Source organism: Periophthalmus magnuspinnatus, chromosome 8 (genome assembly GCF_009829125.3).
Source record: "Periophthalmus magnuspinnatus isolate fPerMag1 chromosome 8, fPerMag1.2.pri, whole genome shotgun sequence".
NCBI lineage: Eukaryota > Metazoa > Chordata > Actinopteri > Gobiiformes > Gobiidae > Periophthalmus > Periophthalmus magnuspinnatus.
The window spans coordinates 907,679-933,496 of NC_047133.1; the positions used below are offsets into that span (position 1 = coordinate 907,679).

The 25,818-nt window shown below is 44.7% G+C and overlaps 2 protein-coding genes across 2 annotated transcripts in view; both read left to right on the forward strand.

The window, feature by feature from the left end:
* The first annotated feature begins 373 nt into the window (after positions 1-373).
* Positions 374-11,377, forward strand: LOC129456463 (uncharacterized). The gene is made up of 7 exons (XM_055223758.1): positions 374-443; positions 510-548; positions 1,257-1,538; positions 1,909-2,175; positions 2,616-2,939; positions 6,165-6,311; positions 11,010-11,377. Exons 1-7 carry the CDS (start codon positions 374-376, stop codon positions 11,192-11,194), a joined length of 1,314 nt encoding a protein of 437 aa, XP_055079733.1. The 3' UTR covers positions 11,195-11,377.
* Positions 11,378-14,017: 2,640 nt separating this feature from the next.
* Positions 14,018-25,818, forward strand: part of LOC117374619 (deleted in malignant brain tumors 1 protein-like) — a 53,186-nt gene continuing 41,385 nt past the window's right edge. Inside the window, 13 exon segments of the mRNA XM_055223759.1 lie at positions 14,018-14,060; positions 14,143-14,175; positions 14,409-14,723; positions 14,982-15,337; positions 15,381-15,774; positions 15,960-16,271; positions 16,352-16,624; positions 16,889-17,206; positions 19,219-19,353; positions 19,432-19,522; positions 24,869-24,951; positions 25,034-25,066; positions 25,259-25,573. Coding sequence (XP_055079734.1) covers positions 14,018-14,060; positions 14,143-14,175; positions 14,409-14,723; positions 14,982-15,337; positions 15,381-15,774; positions 15,960-16,271; positions 16,352-16,624; positions 16,889-17,206; positions 19,219-19,353; positions 19,432-19,522; positions 24,869-24,951; positions 25,034-25,066; positions 25,259-25,573 — 2,701 coding nt within the window.

The following is a 25,818-nucleotide window of genomic DNA, read 5'->3' on the forward strand; positions in this document are numbered from 1 at the left end:
TTAAAGTGACAGCAGATATTTCATATTTGAATTTCCTTTTTTGTGAAACATTGACGACAAATGAATAAAACTTTAATTATACTAAATCAATTAAAACAAAATGAAACAATAAACCTGTGAAGGTCAGACCTTTGTGTTTGGTTGTGTGTGTGTGTGTGTGTGTGTGTGTGTGTGTGTGTTTGGTTCTGGTTCTATTATCATTTTGCAGGTCCAGAGTAAAGTTTGTTACATCAGCTGTCACTTCCTTAACTGTCTGTGTTGACATTTCCTGAGACAAAAACATTGAGACACAAAGTGTAAAATGTGAAGTAAGTGTGAATCATGTCAAACCAAAAATAAGACCAGGAAGTGGATGAACGTTAATGTCCCTGCGATGGAGCGACGACGCCGGACGGGCCGCAGCTGGACGGGCTGCCGCTTTACGGGCCGCTGTCCCATCACAGGTAAAACTTAAGGACAAATATTGTGTTGTTTTGTGGTTTTGACACAGAGTTGTGTGGTTTTTGCAGTGGTTCTCTTCTTGACTCTTCCTACGTTGGCGCTGACAGGTTGGTTTTGAATGAGCTGCAAAGTCAGTCAATTATAATATTATTTATTACATCATTAAATTCTCTTTATGGAATAAGGGACGTCAAACTGAGTCACTGAGGCCACGTCAACAAAATGGTCGCTCTCAAAATGCGACTTTAAGACAGTAACTAAGTACAACCAAAAATAATGTAAAATAAGTGTAACTTTTTGATCTTGTTAATTAACCGTTTCTATATTTATATCTATATTTCTATATTTATATCTATATTTCTATATTTATATCTATATTTATTACTTATTCAAGCTACAAATATCACACATGGATTTACACAGATGTGAAAAAATGGCTGTAAAAATGTAACTCCTGATAAACTGATATTTTAACACAATTATACCTTTTGATTTACGTTGTCACGGGCCACATTAAATGACATAGCGGGCCACATTTGGCCCATGGGCCTTGAGTTTGACAAATGTAGAATATGGTGTTAGCTCGATTAGCACAAACCTGGAAAACCTCTGCCTGTTTCATTTCATAATTTACTTTTATAATTATTTTTCATTCTAATTTGGTGGTGAAGGGCTAAGAGTCAAACAATTTAAAAATCTGAAAAATTAAGATTTGCCTGGATATATTTAGATAATATTTAACATTTTGATACAGTTTTATTACAGAGGAGTTAATGTTGATCATGTTTAAAGTTTGACAAACACTGTGTCGTCAGACGGCGTCAGATTAGTCGATTTTGGAAAATGCGCTGGAAGAGTCGAACTGTCCAACGGCACCAGAGTGTGTGGAGACGGGTGGAGTCTGCAGGAGGGCGGTGTCGTGTGTAGGGCTCTCTCCTGTGACAAAGCTTTGGCAGTGGGGCCTTTTGGCTCCGGCTCCAGGGCCATTTTCCTGAAGGACGTGACGTGTAGTGGAAATGAAAAGAGTCTGACCCAGTGCAAGAACTCAGGGTTTGGACCAAAGACCTGCCAAAGTGAAGCAGGAGTAGTGTGTTCAGGTGAGGCTGTCTAATGTAGGCCTACGCACACAGCCTACACACACAGCCTACGCACACAGCCTACACACACAGCCTACGCACACAGCCTACGCACACAGCCTATGCACACAACCCACTCACACACAGCCTACGCACACAGCCTACACACACTACCTACGCACACAACCCACTCACACTACCTACGCACACAACCTACACACACAGCCTACGCACACATCCCACTCACACACAACCCACTCACACACACTCTACTCACACACAGCCTACACACACAGCCTATGCACACAGCCCACATACACAGCCTACGCACACAGCCTACAGTATTTGAATACATTTGTGTGCGTTCCTAATCTTAACCCACTTTTCTCAGGAGGCTTTGCTAATCCGTCCGTCTCCGCTCGTCCCGCTGACGTCCACTGGGGCGGCAGCACAAGTGTCACATGTTCCATTTCAAAACAAATCCATCAGGTGACCAAAGGACGATTCAACCTGATCAAGAACGAGGTTCAAGAAGCGACGGGGGACAGTGAATCTGAGACTTTTAAAGTGTCGGACGTGAAGTTTGAAGACAAACATGAGTGCTGCTATCAAGCGAAAGGAAACATCTTCTGCAGCAAAGTCACCTTGAATTTGACTGGTGAGGAGAATTATGATTTTTACAGGCACTAAAAAACTGTAAGGAGGCTGATATTTTAGATTTTTGTTCCTTGTAAATGACGATATTAATCTAGAGCAGCTTAACAAAAGAGACGCTGTAACTGACTCCCTGTTGAAACCTGCAGAACTTATCCATCCAGAACTTTCAGACGAAGTTATTTAACCAAAGTTTGTGTGATCCCTCAGTTGTCCAGGTCTGATCCACGGAAAAAGATGAAGTTTAAGTCTGTCAGCTGGAGAAAAAAAGTTGACAACGACAGATTTAAACTTCCTTTTTTTGTTGCTCTGACATTTTAATGGTTTTCGTCACCGTTTTTTACCAAAATGTCCGACGAAACCTGTGGACTCAGAGGGACAGATCATAACAACACAGTTCACGATTAAAGATGACGTAACACACTTTTCTTTTATGACCCCCAGTCGATTTGCGGTTGGCTCCGAACATCTCAGCCTCGTTTCTTGACCAGCAGCAGTGGTCCACGTCCAGCATCCAGGTCACTACGGGCTACGGTTTTGTCATAAACTGCTCCACTTCGACCGCTTACCCCGAAGGCCTGTTCCTCCTGCGGTTCTCCGGCTCCAACAGCTCCTTCAGCGCGTCTTCAGTCGACCGCACGGCTTTGTTCTACTTCAACGTGTCCCGGAGCGAACACCAGGGACAATACAGCTGCGAGTATCACGTCACCGGGGCGGGACGCACGTACACCTCCCCGAAATCTGACCTCTTCGTGGTGACCGTTAACCGTAAGCACGTCCACGGCAGCACGAGCGACACGCGCACGGGCAGGTTCTTCACGAAGTGGTGTGGACGTGAACGAGCTGAGGAGCTGTGTCTTTTTATTTAAAATGTTAATACTTCAGTAAACTGTTGTGCAAAAAGAAAAGTGCAGATGTAAAAAAAAACAAAAAAACAATGTGATTTCCACTTGAAGTACAATCGGGTCAGAGCAGAAACAGTAAATCCTGACGGAGCAGGAAGTGGACGAGACACCGAGAAAACTTCAGTCACTACAGACTTTTCAAAAAGGTCAAATTTTAAGAGTTCAAGGGCTTTGCAGAGGCTAAACAGCTACATGCTAATAACCCAGAGGCTAACCAGCTACATGCTAATAACCCAGAGGCTAACCAGCTACGTGCTAATAACCCAGAGGCTAACCAGCTACATGCTAATAACCCAGAGGCTAACCAGCTACATGCTAATAACCCAGAGGCTAACCAGCTACATGCTAACTAATAACGCAGAGGCTAGCCAGCTACATGCTAATAACCCAGAGGCTAACCAGCTACATGCTAACTAATAACGCAGAGGCTAGCCAGCTACATGCTAACTAATAACGCAGAGGCTAACCAGCTACATGCTAATAACCCAGAGGCTAACCAGCTACATGCTAATAACCCAGAGGCTAACCAGCTACATGCTAATAACCCAGAGGCTAACCAGCTACGTGCTAATAACCCAGAGGCTAACCAGCTACATGCTAATAACCCAGAGGCTAACCAGCTACATGCTAATAACCCAGAGGCTAACCAGCTACGTGCTAATAACCCAAAGGCTAACCAGCTACATGCTAACTAATAACGCAGAGGCTAACCAGCTACATGCTAATAACCCAGAGGCTAACCAGCTACATGCTAATAACCCAGAGGCTAACCAGCTACATGCTAATAACCCAGAGGCTAACCAGCTACATGCTAATAACCCAGAGGCTAACCAGCTACATGCTAATAACCCAGAGGCTAACCAGCTACATGCTAACTAATAACGCAGAGGCTAGCCAGCTACATGCTAATAACCCAGAGGCTAACCAGCTACATGCTAACTAATAACGCAGAGGCTAGCCAGCTACATGCTAACTAATAACGCAGAGGCTAACCAGCTACATGCTAATAACCCAGAGGCTAACCAGCTACATGCTAATAACCCAGAGGCTAACCAGCTACGTGCTAATAACCCAGAGGCTAACCAGCTACATGCTAACTAATAACGCAGAGGCTAACCAGCTACATGCTAATAACCCAGAGGCTAACCAGCTACATGCTAACTAATAACGCAGAGGCTAACCAGCTACATGCTAACTAATAACGCAGAGGCTTACCAGCTACGTGCTAACAACCCAGAGGCTAACCAGCTATGTGCTAACTAACAACCCAGAGGCTAACCAGCTACGTGCTAATAACGCAGAGGCTAACCAGCTACATGCTAATAACCCAGAGGCTAACCAGCTACATGCTAATAACCCAGAGGCTAACCAGCTACATGCTAATAACCCAGAGGCTAACCAGCTACATGCTAATAACCCAGAGGCTAACCAGCTACATGCTAATAACGCAGAGGCTAACCAGCTACATGCTAACTAATAACGCAGAGGCTAACCAGCTACGTGCTAATAACGCAGAGGCTAACCAGCTACATGCTAATTACCCAGAGGCTAACCAGCTACGTGCTAATAACCCAGAGGCTAACCAGCTACGTGCTAATAACCTAGAGGCTAACCAGCTACGTGCTAATAACCCAGAGGCTAACCAGCTACGTGCTAATAACCCAGAGGCTAACCAGCTACGTGCTAATAACCCAGAGGCTAACCAGCTACGTGCTAATAACCCAGAGGCTAACCAGCTACGTGCTAATAACCCAGAGGCTAACCAGCTACGTGCTAATAACCCAGAGGCTAACCAGCTACGTGCTAATAACCCAGAGGCTAACCAGCTACGTGCTAATAACCCAGAGGCTAACCAGCTACGTGCTAACTAATAACGACGCTGTTTTAGATTCTGTAAAATGTTTAATAACTTTGTGGTTTATAAAGTTCCAGAGACTGACTTTAAATAAACTGTAAGTCTCTAAACTCTCGCTCTGACCGAACAGCAGCTGCTGTCGACCTGCAGCTTTAAATTCAACATAAATTAAATCAATCAAATATAACTTTAAACATAAATTAAATCAAATATAACTTTAGATTAAACAGATTAAATCATATATAACTTTAGATTAAACAGATTAAATCATATATAACTTTAGATTACTCCAAACCTTCTGTCTCTAATGTTTATGGTCTGGTTTTACCTTGAAAAGATGTTGGTGATGAAGATGAAAAGTTGGTCGCAGTTATTGAGACTAAATTCACATTAATCTCATTTTTATTTAGATAAATTCAACTTATTTAGGTCCACGTTTTTTCATGACAAAATTTATTTTTTTTTTTTTCACACTGAAACCAAAATAACCAAATGCAGTTAAAAGAAGTGTGTGGAAGATTTAGATTTTAAATGTCATAAACGTGACGTGTCCCCATGAGGTGAACGTGCTCGGGTCAAATGCAGCTTTTACTGAGTTTTAATATTGATATTGTTCCATTATGTTTGTTATAATGCACATTCTTCAGAGCTAGTGAAGCCTCTCCAGCTCTGGAGGTTTTGAGGCTGAGGAAACGTGCACGTGTCCTCCTCACTGACATGTTCAGGCGCTGGTGACGCAGGTTGAGATTGTTCTTTTTTTTAAATAGTTAAAGCGCAGACTCCACACAGCTCCTTTAATCCAACACCACAATCACACGGTTAAACTTTAGACAAAAACAGTGGAGCTCCATCGTTTCAAAGACTAGAAGCTCTAGAAGAAGCTCCATGTCATTTTTCTGGTTGACGGTCGTCTGCTTGTGTCCATGGAGATGGTGTTGTGCCTGAAATGTTCCACAGGGGGGCAGTGTATTTACACGACACACAGTTAAATGTTTTTGAAAAGTACCTTGAAAAGATGCATTATTACCCTGAGCAGTGCTGCCTCTCCGCTGAGCTAACCCGTAACTTGTCCAGGTGTCACATGTTTGTCTCCGTGAAGATAGATATTAATGCTGCACTGTGGAACATTTCTGACTAAACTAAACATTTCCATGGAGACAAGCAGGTGGGCGGACCTTGCTCCAGAAAAGTTTCATTAAATGCCTAATTGATTTTTATTTTTTATTTTTTTAGCACCTCTGCTTCTCATTATCCTTCCTGTGGGGGCAGTGAGTCTGCTGGTTCTTGTCCTGATTGGATTCTACTTCTTATACAGAAGAAGAAGAAAAAGAAGAGGAAGTGCACACGTCACCGACCTCACAACCTCAACCCCAGCTCCAAGTATGTTCTCATCTAAACACAGTGGACCTGGTTTATCGCGGGGGTTATGTTCTAAAAATAACCCGCAATAAATGAAATCTGTGAAGTATCAGCTTTATTTTTCACATTATTCTCTCTGTTTTTGTCTGTAAAACCCCTCACCACACACTTTATACACTTTTCTCACACAGGCGTTAACATTTTCTCACATTTCTCTCTCGTTTAAACTCTCTCAAAGTTCAAACCTTCGTAGATTTAAAAAAAAAAAACGAGCTAAGTATTAAAGAACAAAACCAAATCCTACACTGTACCGTAAATAAAAATGACAGCAAATTTAATTTTACTGAACAAACTGCGAGGTTGGACACAGAAGAAATGATTAATAGTGACATATTTCACAGTTCCTCTGACACCGCCTCTTCCTCTGACTCCGCCTCTTCGTCCTAGCACCGCTCCGATGAAATGTCCCGTAATGTTTTTTTTCCTGCATCACTGATCCTCAAAGCTAAAGCCGACTCCATCCGCACGATCGTCTTGTTGCAGTCCATCCATCCATTTTCTTCCTCTTATCCGGGGCCGGGTCGCGGGGGCAGCAGTCTAAGCAGGGACTCCCAGACTTCCTTCACCCTGGACACATCCTCCAGCTCCTCCGGTGGGACCCCAAGGCGTTCCCAGGCCAGAGAGACATAGTCCTTCCAGCGTGTCCTGGGTCTTCCCCGGGGCCTCCTCCCGGTGGGACATGCCCAGAACACCTCCCTAGGGAGGCGTCCAGGAGGCATCCTGAGCAGATGCCTGAGCCTCAAGCTGGTTCCTCTCAACGTGTAGGAGCAGCGGCTCTACTCCGAGCTCCTCCCGTGTGACCGAGCTCCTCACCCTATCCCTAAGGGTGCGCCCGGCCACTCTGCGGAGGAAGCCCATTTCAGCCGCTTGTATCCGCGATCTTGTCCTTTCGGTCATTACCCAAAGCTCATGACCATAGGTGAGGGTAGGAACGTAGATTGACCGGTAAATCGAGAGCTTCGCCTTCCGGCTCAGCTCCTTCTTTACCACAACGGACCGATACAGCGACCGCATCACTGCAGACGCTGCACCGATCCGCCTGTCAATCTCACGCTCCATCCTTCCCTCACTCGTGAACAAGACCCCGAGATACTTGAACTCCTCCACTTGAGGCAGAGACTCACCACCCACCCGGAGAGAGCAAACCACCTTTTTCCGGTGGAGAACCATGGCCTCGGATTTGGAGGAGCTGATTCTCATCCCAGACACTTCACACTCGGCTGCAAACCGCCCCAGTGCTGCAGGTCCTGGCTCGATGAAGCATCAGGACAACATCATCTGCAAACAGCAGAGATGAAATCCTGTGGTTCCCAAACCAGGCCCCCTCCGGCCCCTGGCTGCGCCTAGAAATTCTGTCCATAAATATAATGAACAGAACCGGTGACAAAGGGCAGCCCTGGCGGAGTCCAACATGCACCGGGAACAGGTCTGACTTACTGCAGAGACACAGCTCCTGCTCCGGTCATACAGGGACCAGACAGCCCTTAGCAAAGGGCCCCGGACCCCATACTCCCATGAGCCCTCGAGGACCCAATGAAGAGTATAGAGCTGGTCCAGTGTTCCGCGACCAGGGTGAAAACCACACTGCTCCTCCTGAATCCGAGGTTCGACTATCGGTCAGATTCTCCTCTCCAGCACCCTGGAATAGACCTTACCGGGAAGGCTGAGGAGTGTGATTCCCCTGTAATTGGAACACACCCTCTGGTCCCCCTTCTTATACAGAGGGACCACCACCCCAGTCTGCCATTCCACAGGTACTGTCCCCGACCGCCACGCGATGTTGCAGAGACGTGTCAGCCAAGACAGCCCCACAACATCCAGAGACTTGAGGTACTCAGGACGGATCTCGTCCACCCCCGGAGCCTTGCCACCGAGGAGCTTGCCAACCACCTCAGTGACTTCAGCCAGGGTGATGGACGAGTCCGCCTCCGGGTCCCCAGTCTCTGCTTCCTCCTCGGAAGACGTGACAGTGGGATTGAGGAGATCCTCAAAGTATTCCTTCCACCGCCCGACAACATCCCCAGTCGAGGTCAGCAGCTCTCCACCCGCACTGTAAACAGTGTTGGTGAAGCAGTGCTTCCCCCTCCTGAGGCGTCGGAGGGTTTGCCAGAATCTCTTTGAGGCCGTCCGATAGTCCTCCTCCATGGCCTCCCCGAACTCCTCCCAACCCCGAGTTTTTGCCTCTGTGACTGCCCGAGCCGCGGCACGCTTGGCCCGCCGGTACTCATCAGCTGCCTCAGGAGTCCCACGAGCCAACAAGGCTCAATAGGACTCCTTCTTCAGCTTGACGGCATCCCTTACTTCCGGTGTCCACCACTGGGCTCGGGGATTGCCGCTGCGACAAGCACCACAGACCTTACGACCACAACTACGAGCAGCCGCATCGACAATAGAGGTGGAGAACATGGCCCACTCAGAGTCCATGTCTCCAACCTCCCCCGGAATCAGGGAGAAGCTCTCCCGGAGGTGGCAGTTGAAGACCCCCCTGACAGAGGGCTCTGCCAGACGTTCCCAGCAGACCCTCACAATGCGCTTGGGCCTGCCAGGTCTGTCCGGCTTCCTCCTCCGCCAGCGGATCCAACTCACCACCAGGTGGTGATCAGTTGACAGCTCAGCCCCTCTCTTCACCCGAGTGTCCAAGACACGCGGTCGGAGGTCAGATGACACGACAACAAAGTCGATCATCGACCTCCGACCTAGAGTGTCCTGGTGCCATGTGCACCGATGGACACCCTTGTGCTCGAACATGGTGTTTGTTATGGACAAGCTGTGACTAGCACAGAAGTCCAATAACAAAACACCGCTCGGGTTCAGATCGGGGAGGCCGTTCCTCCCAATCACGCCCCTCCAAGTGTCACTGTCGTTACCCACATGGGCGTTGATGTCCCCCAGGAGAACAACGGAGTCCCCGGTTGGTGCACTGTCTAGTACCCCTCCCAGGGACTCCAAGAAGGCCGGGTACTCTGCACTGCTGTTTGGCCCGTAGGCCGACACAACAGTGAGAGACCTGTCCCCGACCCGAAGGCGCAGGGACGCGACCCTCTCGTTCACCGGAGTGAACCCCAACACGCAGCGGCTGAGCTGTGGGGCAATGAGCAAGCCCACACCAGCTCGCCGCCGCTCCCCGCGGGCAACGCCAGAGAAATGGAGAGTCCAGCCCCTCTCAAGAAGTTGGGTTCTCGACCGCAAGCTGTGTGTGGAGGTGAGGCCGACTATATCTAGCCGGTAACGCTCAATCTCCCGCACAAGCTCAGGCTCCTTCCCCCCCAGCGAGGTGACATTCCATGTCCCCAGAGCTAGTCTCCATGTCCGGAGATCCGGTCGTCGAGGTCCCCGCCTTCGACTGCCGCCCGGATCTCTCCGCACCCGCCCCTCATGGCTCCTCCCACAGGTGGTGGGTCCACGGGAGGACGGCCCCACGTCGTTTCTTCGGGCTGGGCCCGACCGGGCCCCGTGGGGAAAGGCCCGGCCACCAGGCGCTCGCTGCTGAGCACCCACCCCAGGCCTGGCTCCAGGGTGGGGCCCCGGTAACGCCAGTCCGGGCGACGTAAACGGCCTTGTTGTGTTTTTCCTTCATGAAAGGCTTCTGAACCGCTCTTAGTCAGACCCGTCTCCGAGGACCTGTTTGCCATGGGTGACCCTACCAGGGGCATGAAGCCCCCGACAACATAGCTCCCAGGATCATTCGGGTGCTCAAACCCCTCCACCACGTTAAGGTGGCGGTTCGGGGAGGGGGTCTTGTTGCAGTTTCAACCCTTTTTTCTCCTTGTTCAAACTTATTGCTGCTGTCGTCCTTGTGTAATTTCCTCCTTTACGTGAAAAACCGAAGATTCATTTATTCCGTAATGGCGCCCCCTACAGCCGCGGAACTTCTACCTTCCCTCGGCGTGTCCAGAAGTCCAACTTTTTCTGCGACAGATAGCATCTTCCTCGGCCTTTTGGTGCCTTTGTCGGTGCAGAACGTTTCATCAACATTTTGTCTACTGTCCAACAGCCAATCAGGACACAGAACACAACGGTCTACAGTCCAACAGCCAATCAGGACACAGAACACAACGGTCTACAGTCCAACAGCCAATCAGGACGCACGACACAATGGTCTACAGTCCAACAGCCAATCAGGACGCACGACACAATGGTCTACAGTCCAACAGCCAATCAGGACGCACGACACAATGGTCTACAGTCCAACAGCCAATCAGGACGCACGACACAATGGTCTACAGTCCAACAGCCAATCAGGACGCACGACACAATGGTCTACAGTCCAACAGCCAATCAGGACGCACGACACAATGGTCTACAGTCCAACAGCCAATCAGGACGCACGACACAATGGTCTACAGTCCAACAGCCAATCAGGACGCACGACACAATGGTCTACAGTCCCTTAGCCAATCAGGACGCACGACACAATGGTCTACAGTCCAACAGCCAATCAGGACGCACAACACAATGCACGTTCATACATAAAAAAAACATAAAATTGTCCAAAAAAATAAAAAACTTTGCGAAACAGCGAGACAAAGGGTGAACCGTGATATAGTGAAGGTCAAACTTTCAAATACTACTTCCTGAGAGGTTTTTTAAATATTTTTTTTTAAAGCTGTACTAGTTCTCTACTCACTTCTCTGTTCTAATAATGACCTCATGTTTCAGTGAGCACCATGAACCGATATGAAGACTCAGACGATGAAGAGGAGGCCGACTACGTGAACGCTCCAGACGGAGGACAAGACGAGGACAGCGACGAGCCGGATTATATGAACGTGACAGTGGTCAATGATAACGACATCGTGGACATTTATGGAGGCGATGATGAGAATATTTATCAGAACTGTTAATTTAAGTCTCCTGCGCCGCTTCAGCAAAAAGGAGTTTGTGTTTTGTTTTAAGAAGTGGCACTTTTTGAGCTGTGAAAAATGTTCGGTTAAGTGTGATTCTTTTATTTAGTTAAAAAAATAAATTAAAATATTGATACTGCCAGTTTATTTCTCCACATGTGACAAAAGTATAGCTCAGGTTTTCTGGCTGACGAGGGCACGTGCATCTGCATGAGAAAAGATGAACATAAGGGAAGTGGTGACTGTGGTTTTTGAAACAGACTGAAGTAGAGAGCTTAGTTAGAGAATCTAGTTTGATCGTTGCATTTCGAACCTACACTATGACTTTACAAAAACCTCAAACCACTTCACGTTTTTCTTCTGACATTTGGAAGAACCATTTTCATTCAGGCGTGTTTAATAAAATGCACTTTCTGAAATATACAGTTTCAGCGTCCACAGCTGCAGGTTTGTTTGACCTTTGTCTCTGAGGAACCCTACTCATGTAATGGTCATACAGAACATGTTACAACAGGTCTATTTTCAGTCAAATAAAAAAAAAAAAGAAACTAAAAGAAAATGTTGTGGGAATCATCAAAAATCTCCCCCACGCCACAACTATAATAGTACAATTTAACAAAACAAAAAACAAGAAAGCAATAGAGATCAACTTACAGAAAAAAATACTTTAATAAGATTGTTTGGGTTTTTTTTGTAAAATGTAAAACGCATAAATTTCCCTGAAATTTATATTTATATTTATATATATATATATATATATATATATATATATATATATATATATATATATATATATATATATATATATATATATATATTATCCTTATTTGAACTATACACATTTTTGAACAACTGATTAAACCATTTGATACTGAAAAAATAAAATAAAATGTAATTAAATCAAATAAAAAGATATAATTAAATAAACATCAAATGAATAAATTAAAATTAAATAAATATCAAAATAATACATTAAAATTAAATAAATATCACATTAAAACAAAATAAAATCAATAAATAATAAATTAATTGATCAGCAACATTAACAAGACAAAAAGAATAAAACAATTTGTCCATTTTTTTTTTCCCTTTATCAAAATGAAGCAGTCTGAGGGGTTTGAGCACCTGATACTGGGAGAAACAGTGGGGCAAAAAAGTATTTAATCAGCCACCGACTGTGCAAGTTCTCTCACTTAAAAAGATGAGAGGCCTGTAATTTTCATCATTCACGATTCATTGATCGTTCACTTCAACTATGAGACCGAATGAAAAAAAAAAAATCACATTGTCTGATTTTTTAAGAATTTATTTGCAAATTATGGTAAGTAGAAAATAAGTTCTTGGTCAAGAACAAAAGTTAATCTCAATGCTTTGTTATATTCACTTTGTTGGTAGTGACAGAGGCAAAACATTTTCTCCTCCAGGTTTTCACTGTTGCTGTAGTTTGGTCCATTCCTCCTGCAGATCTCCTCTAGAGCAGTGATTTTTTGGGGCTGTCGCTGGGCAACACTTTTTGTTTGGGATCATTGTCACACTGAAAGACTCAGCCACGTTTCATCTTCAGTTCCCTCGCTGATGGAAGGAGGTCTTCACTCAAAATCTCACGATACATGGCTCCATTCATACTTTCCTTTACACGGATCAGTCGTCCTGGTCCCTTTGCAGAAAAAAAAAAAGAGCCCCAAAGCATGATGTTTCCACCCTCATGATTCACAGTAGGTATGATGTTCTTTGGATGAAGCTCAAAGTTGACTTTTTGCCAAAAAGTTGTATTTTGGTTTGATCTGACCCTATGACATTCTCCCAATCCTCTTCTGGATCATCCAAATGCTTCTGTCAAACTTCAGACGGGTCTGGACATGTCCTGTCTTAAGCAGGGGACACGTCTGGCACTGCAGGATTTGAGTCCCTGGTGGTGTAGTGTGTTACTGATGGTCCCTTTGTTACTTTGGTCCCAGCTCTCTGCAGGTCATTCACTCGGTCGCCCCGTGTGGTTCTGGGGTTTTTGCTCATCGTTCTTGTGTCATTTTGACCCCACGGGGTGAGATCTTGCGTGGAGCTCCAGATCGAGGGAGATTATGGGTGTCTTGTCTTCCATTTTCTAATAATTGCTCCACAGTTGATTTCCTTCTTACCTGTTGCAGATTGAGTGTTCGGGGCCTGGTGTCTACAGTTTTGTTTGTGGTTCCTTTGCTCTTTGGTCTTGTCCATAGTGGAGTTTGGAGTCTGACTGTTTGAGGTTGTGTCTTTTATACTGAGGACGAGTTCAAACAGGGACCATTAATACTGAGAACGAGTGGAGGACAGAGGAGCCTCTTAAAGAAGAAGTTACAGGTCTGTGAGAGACACAAATCTTGTTTCTTTGTAGGAGACCAAATACTTATTTTACTGAGGAATTTACCAATTAATTCATTAAAAATCCAACAATGTGATTTCCTGGATTTTTGTTCTCATTCTGTCTCATAGTTGAAGTGAAACTATGATGAAAATTACAGGCCTCACATTTTTTTAAGTGGGAGAATTTGTACAATCGGAGGCTGAATAAATACATTTTTCCTCACTGTTGTTGGATGGGACTGTACCCTTTGAGGGATCCTTCTGGAATATATTTCATTTATTGTGTGTATGTGTGTACACCGAAATACGTGAATGTGTTTATATACTCGAGTTGGGCGCCATAGTTGATCCGGGACTGGGTGTGTGTTTGAGTGGGTCTGTGGGTTTGGCTGTGTGTGTGTGACATGTGACATGAAAGAGGGACTTCTAATTTCTCATAAATGCAGCAGAAGTTTACCAAGTGCTTTTGAGTTTCATCTGGAGGTCATGGCTGTCGGACGAGGCAGAAATGTTCTCTGTCTGCACATGGGTAAGATACAGTTATATTTGCTCATTATGGAAGCTACATTTTCATGTCCTTGTGTCTGAAACCTGTGCATGTTTTTCCACAGTGATGCTGCTGTTTGTACCCCCTTTGCTAACAGGTTTGCTCTGTTATTATAATGTTTGAGGAGTTTAGTTTAGCTTATTCAACAAAATCAACAAAATCAGCATCAATATTGAAAATAAAAATGTACCTTAAAAGTTATATTTGATTCATAAAACAAATATTTTAATACGTTTGTAGTCCCACCACCATTTTGATACAGATATATTCATTTAATATGGTTTAATTGTTTGATGTGCAATATATATTTTCTTGGCAATATCTGAGCAGGAGATCAGATCAGACTGGTTGGTTCTGGTTCTTCTCGATGTTCTGGAAGAGTGGAGATCTACCACAGCAGAACATGGGGAACAGTTTGTAATGATGGCTGGGACATGTCCGATGCCAAAGTCGTGTGCAGACAGATGGACTGTGGAGTAGCTATAAGTGCGACACAAAACGCCCATTTTGGTGAAGGCTCTGGTCAGATCTGGCTCGATGAAGTGAGCTGTTCTGGGAGTGAAAGCTCTTTAACTCAGTGTGGACACGGAGGATTTGGTTCCCATAACTGTGAACACAGTGAAGATGCTGGTGTGATCTGTTCAGGTAAAATGTGTTTGTTTATATTTGAAATGAGAACATTTATGATCATTGTCAGAGTTTGCAGGTTGAAAAGGTTTTTCTCTGGAAGCTTGTCATTACTAAATGCTGTTAGCCCTACAGAAGTTCTCCGTGCAAAATGTTCTGTCTATTTATTTGACTGGGATGGTTTTAGAGCATTTATGTTAGAAAGGAAAAAATAAATAAATTATCTTCCTCACTAAAGAACAAGTGCTTATATGCTCTGTAAAATTAACTTTACAGATGAGATCAGACTGGTTGGTCCTGGTTCTTCTCGATGTTCTGGAAGAGTGGAGATCTACCACAACAGAACATGGGGAACAGTGTGTGATGATGACTGGGACATGTCCGATGCCAAAGTCGTGTGCAGACAGATAGACTGTGGAGGAGCTTTAAGCGCACCAAAAGGTCCTACGTTTGGTCCAGGCTCTGGTCAGATCTGGCTCGATGATGTGAGCTGTTCTGGGAGTGAAAGCTCTTTAACTCAGTGTGGACACGGAGGATTTGGTTCCCATAACTGTGGACACAGTGAAGATGCTGGTGTGATCTGTTCAGGTAAAATGTGTTTGTTTACATTTGACTTGAGAACTTTTTTAATAGTTTTGTCAGACATTTTATGTTGAAAAGGTTTCTTACTTGGAGCTTGTCATTGCTAGAATTTATCTGAGTCATTGTAGAACAAGTGCTTATCTGCTCTGTACAATTAACTTTACAGATGAGATCAGACTGGTTGGTCCTGGTTCTTCTCTGTGTTCTGGAAGAGTGGAGATCTACCACAGCAGTACATGGGGAACAGTGTGTGATGATGACTGGGACATGTCCGATGCCAAAGTCGTGTGCAGACAGATGGGCTGTGGAGTAGCTATAAATGCAACAAAAGAAGCCCACTTTGGTCCAGGCTCTGGTCAGATCTGGCTCGATGAAGTGAGCTGTTCTGGGAGTGAAAGCTCTTTAACTCAGTGTGGACACAGAGAATTTGGTTCACATAACTGTAGACACAGTGAAGATGCTGGTGTGATCTGTTCAGGTAAAATGTGTTTGTTTACATTTGACATGAGAACTTTTATAACAGTTTTGTCAGACTTTGCATGTTGAAATGTTTTTCTTTTGAAGCTTGTCATTGCTAGAATCCATCTTTATGTTAGAAAGAGAAAAAAAAATTAATTTCTCTCCCTCATTGTAGAACAAGTGCTTATCTGCTCTGTACAATTAACTTTACAGATGAGATCAGACTGGTTGGTCCTGGTTCTTCTCAATGTTCTGGAAGAGTGGAGATCTACCACAGCGGAACATGGGGAACAGTGTGTGATGATGACTGGGACATGTCCGATGCCAAAGTCGTGTGCAGACAGATGGACTGTGGAGAAGCGTTAAGCGCACCAAAAGGTCCTACGTTTGGTCAAGGCTCTGGTCAGATCTGGCTCGATGATGTGAGCTGTTCTGGGAGTGAAAGCTTTTTAGCTCAGTGTGGACACAGACCATTTGGTTCACATGACTGTGGACATGGCAAAGATGCTGGTGTGATCTGTTCAGGTAGTAACTTTGTTTTGCATTATTTATAATTTAATTGTGGTTTGACTCCAAACTCTGAAGTTCTGTTTGTATTTTTTCAGAGGGATTCCCAACACCTACTGTTTCTCTGTCTCCTCTTGAGCTCATGTGGGGTCAAAGTGCCAGTGTCACCTGTTCTATTAATGGACTTTCAGGTGGAACATTCATTCTGAGACACTTAAATCAGGAAGTTCAGACTTTAGGCTCCAACCCCGCCACCTTTAACTTACCCCACGTGACTGCTGACAATAAGGGGCCTTACCACTGTTTGTATCGGATGGTGCACTTAGGTCAGACCTTGGATTCACCCCAAAGTGACTCACTTCTCATCACTGGTGAGTTCATCATTATGAGATTCTGAGTTTACTACTGATTTGGTAAGTGGAACGTGCAAACTGGCATTAGTTGGTTTGAGTCACAGCCATCAACACAATAATTTGTGCACGTTGTTTTGTGAGTTGCATTTATCATACATGAAACTAGAATGTCATGTGAGGTTTTGTTTCAGTCCTCTGCGAAGGCAACTGCACATGTTTCATTTTAAAAGTAACATTTGTCAAGGCAATGTTCTGAAAGTAGGAACATATCTTTTTTCCCAGTGGACCTTCTCGTGCCCAGCCTGTGTGTGTCTTCTCCTGCTGGGGGACACTGCTCCTCCGACACTGTCAACATCACCAGGGGAGACAGTTTTGTCCTCAGCTGCTCTGTCCCCTCAGATGTCCCAGAAGGCCTGTTCCTCCTGTGGTTCTCTGGCTCTAACAGCTCTGTCAGTGAGCCTTCAGTCAACCACTCAGCCTCCTTCTACTTCCCTGTGTCCCAGAGCCAACACCAGGGACAATACAGCTGTGTGTATCAGGTCACTGGGGCAGGACGCACATACACCTCAGAGACAGTCCCCATCCAAATCTACATTAAATGTAAGTGCTGTAAAATAAGCTTGAATGTAAAAACACTGACATACAATAACTACTAACACAATATACAAGCAGTTAAACAGTATACCAAGAGGAACTAAATATACTTCTAAAACATGTTGAAAAGTTTATTTTAAACAGTTTGCAGCATTCCAAAGTTAACCCTCACCTTCCCAACACATCCTAATTATTCACTGCTAGCTTCAGTTAACAGCAATCTCCATCTTCATTAAAAACTAACATGCTAACAGCACACTTCTTCAATCTCTGCTTCAAAATTACAGCCACTTTAACCACTGTTACACAATTGTTCTCTCAACTTTTATTATTTCATATGTAAATAACATATTTTAATCCAAAAAATAGATGAGTACAATTTTAAGCAGACACAATCATGTTGATCCTCCCGTGGACCCACCACCTGTGGTAGGAGCCATGAGGGGCGGGTGCAAAGAGATCTGGGCCACTTTGTGTTGGAGTTCACCCCAGTGAACGAGAGGGTCGTGGGACAGGTATCTCTCTGTTGTGTCGGCCTACGGGCCAAACAGCAGTGCAGAGTACCCAGCCTTCTTGGAGTCCCTAGGAGGGGCGCAGACAGCGACCGGGGACTCTGTTGTTTTACTGGGGGACTTCAACGCCCATGTGGGCAACAACAGTGACACCTGGAGGGGAGTGATGGCCTCCCTGATCTGCACCCGAGCGGTGTTCTGTTATTGGACTTCTGTGCTAGTCACAGTTTGTCCATAACAAACACCATGTTCCAGCACAAGGGTGTCCATCGGTGCACGTGGCACCAGGACACTCTAGGTCAGAGGTCGACTGATCGACTTTGTTGTCGTGTCATTTGATCTCCGACCGCGCATCTTAGACACTCAGGTGAAGAAAGGGACTGAGCGAGAAGATCTCCCAGAGATGTGAGTTGAAGATCCCTCTGACAGAGGGCTCCACCAGTCGTTCCCAGCAGACCCTCACAATATGCTTGGGCCTGCCAGGTCTGGACCAGCTCTATACTCTCCATCAGGTCCTCGAGGGTTCACGGGAGTTTGCTCAACCAGTCCACATGTGTTTTGTGGATCTGGAGAAGGCATTCGACCGTGTCCCTTGTGGTGTCCTTTGGGGGGGTCCGGGGCTCTTTGCTAAGGGCTGTCCGGTTCCTGTATGACCGGAGCAGGAGCTGTGTTCATTGCTGGCAGTAAGTCAGACCTGTTCCCGGTGCATGTTGGACTCCGCCAGGGCTGCCCTTTGTCACCGGTTCTGTTCATTATATTTATGGACAGAATTTCTAGGCGCAGCCAGGGGCCAGAGGGGGCCTGGTTTGGAAACCACAGGATCTCATCTCTGCTGTTTGCAGATGATGTTGTCCTGATGGCTTCATTGAGCCAGGACCTGCAGCACTGGGGCGGTTTGCAGCCGAGTGTGAAGCAGCTGGGATGAAAATCAGTTCCTCCAAATCTGACAGGAAAAAGGTGGCTTGCCCTCTCTGGGTTGGAGAGTCCTTGCCTCAAGTGGAGGAGTTCAAGTATCTTGGGGTCTTGTTCACGAGTGAGGGAAGGAGCGTGAGATTGACAGGCGGATTGATGCAGCGTCTGCAGTGATGCGGTCACTGTATTGGTCCGTTGTGGTGAGGAAGGAGCTGAGCCTGCAGGCAAAGCTCTCGATTTACCGGTCAATCTACGTTCCTACCCTCATCTATGGTCATGAGCTCTGGGTAATGACCGAAAGGACAAGGTTGTGGATACAAGCGGCCCCCTAGGGAGGTGTTCTGGGCATGTCCCACTGGGAGGAGGTCCCAGGGAAGACCCAGGACACACTGGAGGGACTATGCGTTTCGGCACACCTGGGAACGCCTTGGAGTCCTACTGGAGGAGCTGGAGGACGTGTCCGGGGTGAGGGGAGGCTGGGAGTCCCTGCTTAGACTACTGCTCCCGCGACCTGGCCCTAGATAGGTGGAAGAAAATGGATGAATGGACAATCATGCTAATGTTTGATTGATGCTTCTTTATTTCCTCCACTAGTGCCACTGGTGCTGTTTGTCGCCCCCTCTGTGGTTGGAGTCGTCCTGATTCTTGGTTTGGTTTCACTGCTGCTTTTCCTGGTCCTTAAGAAAAGATCTCGAAGTCAACATTCAGAAATCACCGTCCAAGCACAGAGTCTGTTCTCACACATCCATTTAAATACTAGTCTTTACAAAATGTGTTCTTTGCATTTGAAAATGATTCTTGTTTCAGTCGATGAAGCTGAAAACAAGCATCTCGAAGATAATGAGGATGAGAACGTTTATGTCAATGTTGATGCACCAAACCTGTCTCCGACCTCCCGGTGAGAAGTTTCAATGTTGCAGGAGAAGATTCGACCAATCAAGAAGATGAAGATGATGATGACGATGGTCATTATGAAAATGTAACTAACACTGAGGAGCAGGACAACATTTATCAAAACTTCGAAAAATTCTGAGCAGCAAAGACTGGATATGTTTTATAATTGTAAGACATTGAGGAATGTGGACACTGGGCAGCAGTAGCTCTTCAGGTGCATCACTTCCTCCAGTAATAGAAATTCATTAAACCAGCAACACACCAGCATTGAAATTTGAATGACAAAATCAGTATAAAAGATGCTAGTGCAACCCCAGTACTTTATCTCCTAAAACCCTTATTTCCTACGCCCCTTGAACACATCAGTCCTTTCTTGTGCACATGCAGCCTGCACATAGCTAGAAACAGCAGTAGGACACAGACAGCAATTTAACAAGATACACAAGACTTTAGAGCGTCTCACTTCAAATCTAACAGAGCGGAGTGCATTTTTCTTGGAAACTCCAAGCCAGACCCAGAGAACTCTTAAAAAATCCCGCAGCAGTGTGGCCAGCTGCTCAGGTTTTTGGAAAAGACAAGGGTCAGATAGAATCAAACTCCAGTGTATTACTTGTGTGATGCCATGATTCTCTTTGCTTTGGCTACTGTCAATGTGTTGATGTTTTAATGTTGATATTTTAACTTTGAATAAACACATTTTAAGGCTCAGTCATTTTCTTTCATTTGGGGAAAAGGGTTTGATGAAAATAAGCAGAACATTGCAAGGAGCAACATGAAGCTGTAATTGTAACTGTGATTAATTATTCATTTTACACAGAGACACTAGACTCTAGAAACTTTGTTTCTTCACTACAACAAAAATATTTTCCAGTCAGTCACAAATGAATCAGACATTTCTGTTGCCTTCAAGAAAAGATAAATTCTTCTTGAGACCAGATAATTCCATTACTTTCAGTTCTGTTTCCTTTACTCATAAAGACAGTGTTCAAATCTCAAAAGATCTTGACGATGTGTCAGTTCTGTTTCATGTCTCAACGTTGAGACGGTGGAGGCTCCGATTCACAGACCCCTGTCCTGACTGAACACAGATTGATTAGGGCCTGATACAACTCTGAACCTCATCAAGGTTTCCTACAACACCAAACTGGTGTGGAAAAATAATACCAAAAAACAACAAAAGACAAAGTTTAAATCTGTAAACTGGACAAACTGTTGTAGTAGTGAAGACGTTTGGCTGCTCATCCAAGCCACGTCTTCAGTTCTTTTCAAATTGCTGCTGGACACTGCCTTATATCTGTCTGAAGAGAGGAGCTAACTACACTGAAACTGCCCTATGGAACCCTAACCGACCCTGCTATTGTTCTCTTTGTTTTGGTCTGAGGATGTAGTTATAGATGGGGATAGATGATGTCTAATGCCCCATTCCTGTTCAAGGAAGGATTGTCTTTCCTAACAAAAATATCTTTAACTCTCCTCTCAAACCATTTCTTTTCTCTGGCTCAGATCTGAACCTCACTCTGTTCAAAGGAGTGGTCAGTGTCTTTGAGATGGAGATTCTCTTATGGAGTGTTTAGTTTTTCCAGTTTAACGCTCACTGCACTCTTCACTACACTGAATGAAGTAAAGAGTACGTCTCCACTCCTATGATTTGTCAAGATTTAAACTTTGTCTTTCGACCTGGACAACTGACACAGACGCCAAAAAACATAGACTGTCAGTGTGCATTTTATTACATTTGTAGCCGGTTCAGTCTTATGACTAGCAGACAGATTAATGCTTAATCTGTTTGTCTTTGCCTTTAGAAATTTGTCTGGCTGATCATTCGGCTTTTTTTCTACCTCGGGGGTATTAGCATGTGTGTATAAGTTAGACTAAACAAAGAGTCGACATGTGAAATCAAACACACGTGCATGAAAAATATAAAGATACCTGGCATTCACGTGATATTAACAGAACAGAACAGAACAGTAGAACATCGAAACATTTGTTTTACTGCATCTTGTAACAACAAATGTAAACCCAATACATATTACAAACATTTGTATCACACCAGACAGTCTATGGGCAGTGCTCGTGTGAAAACACAGTGGTCAGTATTTTTTCTGGTAACCTGTTAACGGTCCGACGACCCGGGCTTACTTTACAACTTCACAACAATCTACATATACTTTTGCATCACCCACACAAACAATTTACACATCAAATGAAAGCTACAGCGCTCGTCTTTCTGAGTAGGCAAATCATTTTCACTGGTAGTCACCACAATTCTGACAGGAAAGAAGTTTTTACAGAAAAGCCAAAAATGTGGATTTGGACTCCACTTAGCTTTGAGGGTTCGGGTTCTGTCAAACATCCACATATTCCCAGAGAGTTGCTCTCAATCATTCCACACAGGTCCAGAGAATATAATCCAGTGAAGAAATTATGTCCACAAACTAAATTAGATCCTCCATGTCCAATCTGCTGCAGGAAAGTATTCCAAACGTGAAATCTGCTTCGTTACTTTTTTGCATTTCTTTTGTCGATTTCAGGCAAAATAAACTTCAGACAGCGCCAACTTTGTTTCCAAGTGCTAAACAAACATGCTACCTTATGACTGGCACCAATGTTGGCCAGTAAGGTGGGGGTTTTGGGTTACTGGAGCCCCAGACAGCGAACCAGTGCTACAGATGACTGAAACTTTATGCCCCACTCTCCCCCTTGTAGAATCAACCAATGACATTAGACACATTTAGTGATGTTTTCCCCTTACAGCCAATGAGCAGCAGAACACGACGATGTATCGCCATAGTTTTCTATGAACAGATGGAGCTTGACGAGTGCGTAAAGTGAGTGAATCAAGAGCTCTTCATTCGTAATTTGTATGTATTTTACACACTGTAGTTTTGCAACAGTTTTATGTTCTAAACATGACAAAACAGACAAAACAAAGGACGCACGTGATCGAGGACACTGTGGATGTTTGTATAAGTTATACTGGAGGCATCTCTAAACCGGAGCGGTTTGTGGCAAAGAGTGAAGATGGTGTGTGTGAATAATTTGGTATGGAAGTGTGTGTGTGTGAGTTGAATGTTTTTAGAAATGTCATATTTGAATGAGAGATGTGTTGTATTTGATATATGTATCATAGATTTACAGGTTTCTCATCCATCTACACCAGACTTATTTTTATTAAACATCAGCCTGTCCAGGGACTACAGGTGGAAATTAGTATTTATGCTATAACCTGGCACCAGACATCTTTCCTGTTTTTAAGGTCAATGTAATGTCGTGCACTGTCCCTGTTTCAAATAAAAGCAGACCATACCATACCATACCATTTCGACTCAGGAGTAGAAGGCCTTATTTTTTGATGGATTGGATGCTCTTCTCGATTGGTAAGCGTGGTTTATTCTGCTATTGAGATAATTGTAGGTAAAATATATCGTGTAAGATCATTAGAATTGCTTTGTTGCACATTCGAACCATGATCTCTGGCACATTTGTGTTTAGCTGTATGAGTTAGACTTAATTTATCTTTTGAAAGGTGTTTTATTCTGCAGTTATTGTAGGTAAAAATATAAGATGTGCACACATACAGGGGTGAGAAATACTATCCATCCATTTTTGTCCACTTATCCAGGGCTGCAATCTAAGCAGGGACTTCCAGTCTTCCCTCACCCCAGACACATCCTTCAGCTCCTCTGATGGGACCCCAAGGCGTTCCCAGGCCAGCCGAGACATAGTCCCTTCAGCGTGTCCTGGGTCTATCCCGGGTGCCTCCTCCCAGTGGGACATGCCAGGAACACCTCCCCCAGGAAGCATTCTGAACAGATTCCACCTCAGCCGGCTCCTCTCGACATGGAGGAACAGTGACTATACTTCAAGCTCCCCCCGTGTGACTAAGCGGGACACGGTCGAATGCCTTCTCTAGATCCACAAAACACTTGTGGAGTGGTTGGTTAAACTCCCATGAACCCTCGAGGACCTGATGGAGAGTATAGATTTGGTCCTGTGTTCCACGACTGGGACGAAAACCACACTGCTCCTTCTGAATCTGAGGTTTGAATCTGATTCACCCCCAAAGCCTTGCCACCGAGGAGCTTACTAACCACCTCAGTGACTTGAGCCAGGGTGATGGACAAGTCTGCCTCCGGGTCCCCAGTCTTTACTTCTTCCTTGGAAGATGTTGTGATTGAGGAGATCCTCAAAATATTCCTTCCACCATCCTACAACCTCCCCAGTTGAGGTCAGCACCGTGGAAGTACTGCCTCCCCCTCACAAGGCATCAAATGGTTTGCCAAAATCTGTTTGAGGACGTCCAATAGTCCTCGTCCATGGTCTCCCGAACTCCTCCCAATCTCAAGTTTTTGCCTCATCAACCGCGCAAGCTGCGACACGCTTGGCCTGCTGGTACTCGTCAGCCGTCTCAGGAGTCCCACAAGCCAACTAGGCTCGACAGGACTCCTTCTTCAGCCTAACGGAATCCCTTACTGCTGGTGTCCACCATCAGGTTCGCGCTGCGACAAGCACCACAGCCCTGCGGATCAACAATAGAGGTGGAGAACATGGCACACTCGGAATTCATGTCCTCAACCTCCCTTGGGATTTGGGAGAACTTCTCCTGAAGGTGTGAGTTGAAGACCCGACAGTATGCTTGGGTCTGCCAGGTCTGTCCAGCTTCCTCCTCCACCAGTGGATCCAACTCATTACCAGGTGGTGATCGGTTGACAGCCCTGCCGCTCTGTTCACCCGAGTGTCCAAGACACACAGCCATAGGTCAGATAAAATGACAACAAAGTCGATCATCCACCTCTGGCCTAGGGTGTCCTGGTGCCACATGCAATGACACTCGAATATGGTGTTCTCCTGTATATGTCCTGTCTGCTCCTGTCTCCTCCCGTCTGCTCCCATCTCCTCCTGTCTGCTCCTGTCTCCTCCTGTCTTCTCCTGTCTGCTCCTGCCTGTATTCATGTTGTTTGTGATTTTAATGTGATTCTTGTCTGGGGTCTGAATGTTTGAGATCTGTTGTTGTGTTAAGTGTGATTATTAGTGTTACCATTCTTTAAAGATGCATTCCATATTTCACTGATATTAGCTTTTTTGGCACAAAAAAAAAGAAAAAGAAAAATGATCAAGCCGTACTGTGGAACATTTCAGGCAAAGCAACAACATTTCTTCTTGGCAACAAGTAACAAGTAGGTGATGGACAACTCTAGCAGAAAAGTTTTACTCTACACTTTTCAACAGAGATAAAAAAGCAGAGCAGGATATATGCATTTAGCTGGTCGATGTGTGTGTCACTGTGGCTGAAGATGCTAATATGAACTGTGACATGAAAGGGGGACTTCTAATTTCAAACCAAATGCAGCAGAAGTCGACCAAGTGCTTTTGAGTGTCATCTGGAGGTCATGGCTGTCGGACGAGACAGAAATGTTCTCTGTCTGCACATGGGTAAGATACAGTTATATTTGCTCATTATGGAAGCTACATTTTCATGTCCTTGTGTCTGAAACCTGTGCATGTTTTTCCACAGTGATGCTGCTGTTTGTATCCCCTTTGCTAACAGGTTTGCTCTGTTATTATAATGTTTGGGGAGTTTAAAAATGTATCATAAAATTTATACATGTACTTTGGGAATTTATAAAACAAATGGTTTAATACGTTTGTAGTCCCACCACCATTTTGATACAGATATGTTCATTGTTTGATGCATCTTATAATAATTGCAATATATATTTTCTTGTCAATATCTGAGCAGGAGATGAGATCAGACTGGTTGGTCCTGGTTCTTCTCCATGTTCTGGAAGAGTGGAGCTCTTCCATTACAGTGCATGGGGAACAGTGTGTGATGATGACTGGGACATGTCCGATGCCAAAGTCGTGTGCAGACAGATGGACTGTGGAGAAGCAATACGTGCAACAAAACAAGCCCACTTTGGTCAAGGCTCTGGTCTGATCTGGCTCGATAATGTGAGCTGTTCTGGGAGTGAAAGCTCTTTAACTCAGTGTGGACACGGAGGATTTGGTTTACATAACTGTAAACACAGTGAAGATGCTGGTGTGATCTGTTCAGGTAAAATGTTTGTTTACATTTGACATGAGAACTTTTATAATAGTTTAGTCAGAAAAGGTTTTTCTCTTGAAGCTTGTCATTGCTAAATGCTGTTAGTCCTACAGAAGTTTTCAGTGCAAACACATTTCTGTAGAAAATGTTTTTTCTGTTTAACCCCTTAACATTCCAGGTCATTTTGGTGAAACTGCCTTTGTTCTGACGTCTCCAAATTAAAATAATCACCATTATTGAACCCTCAGTAGTAA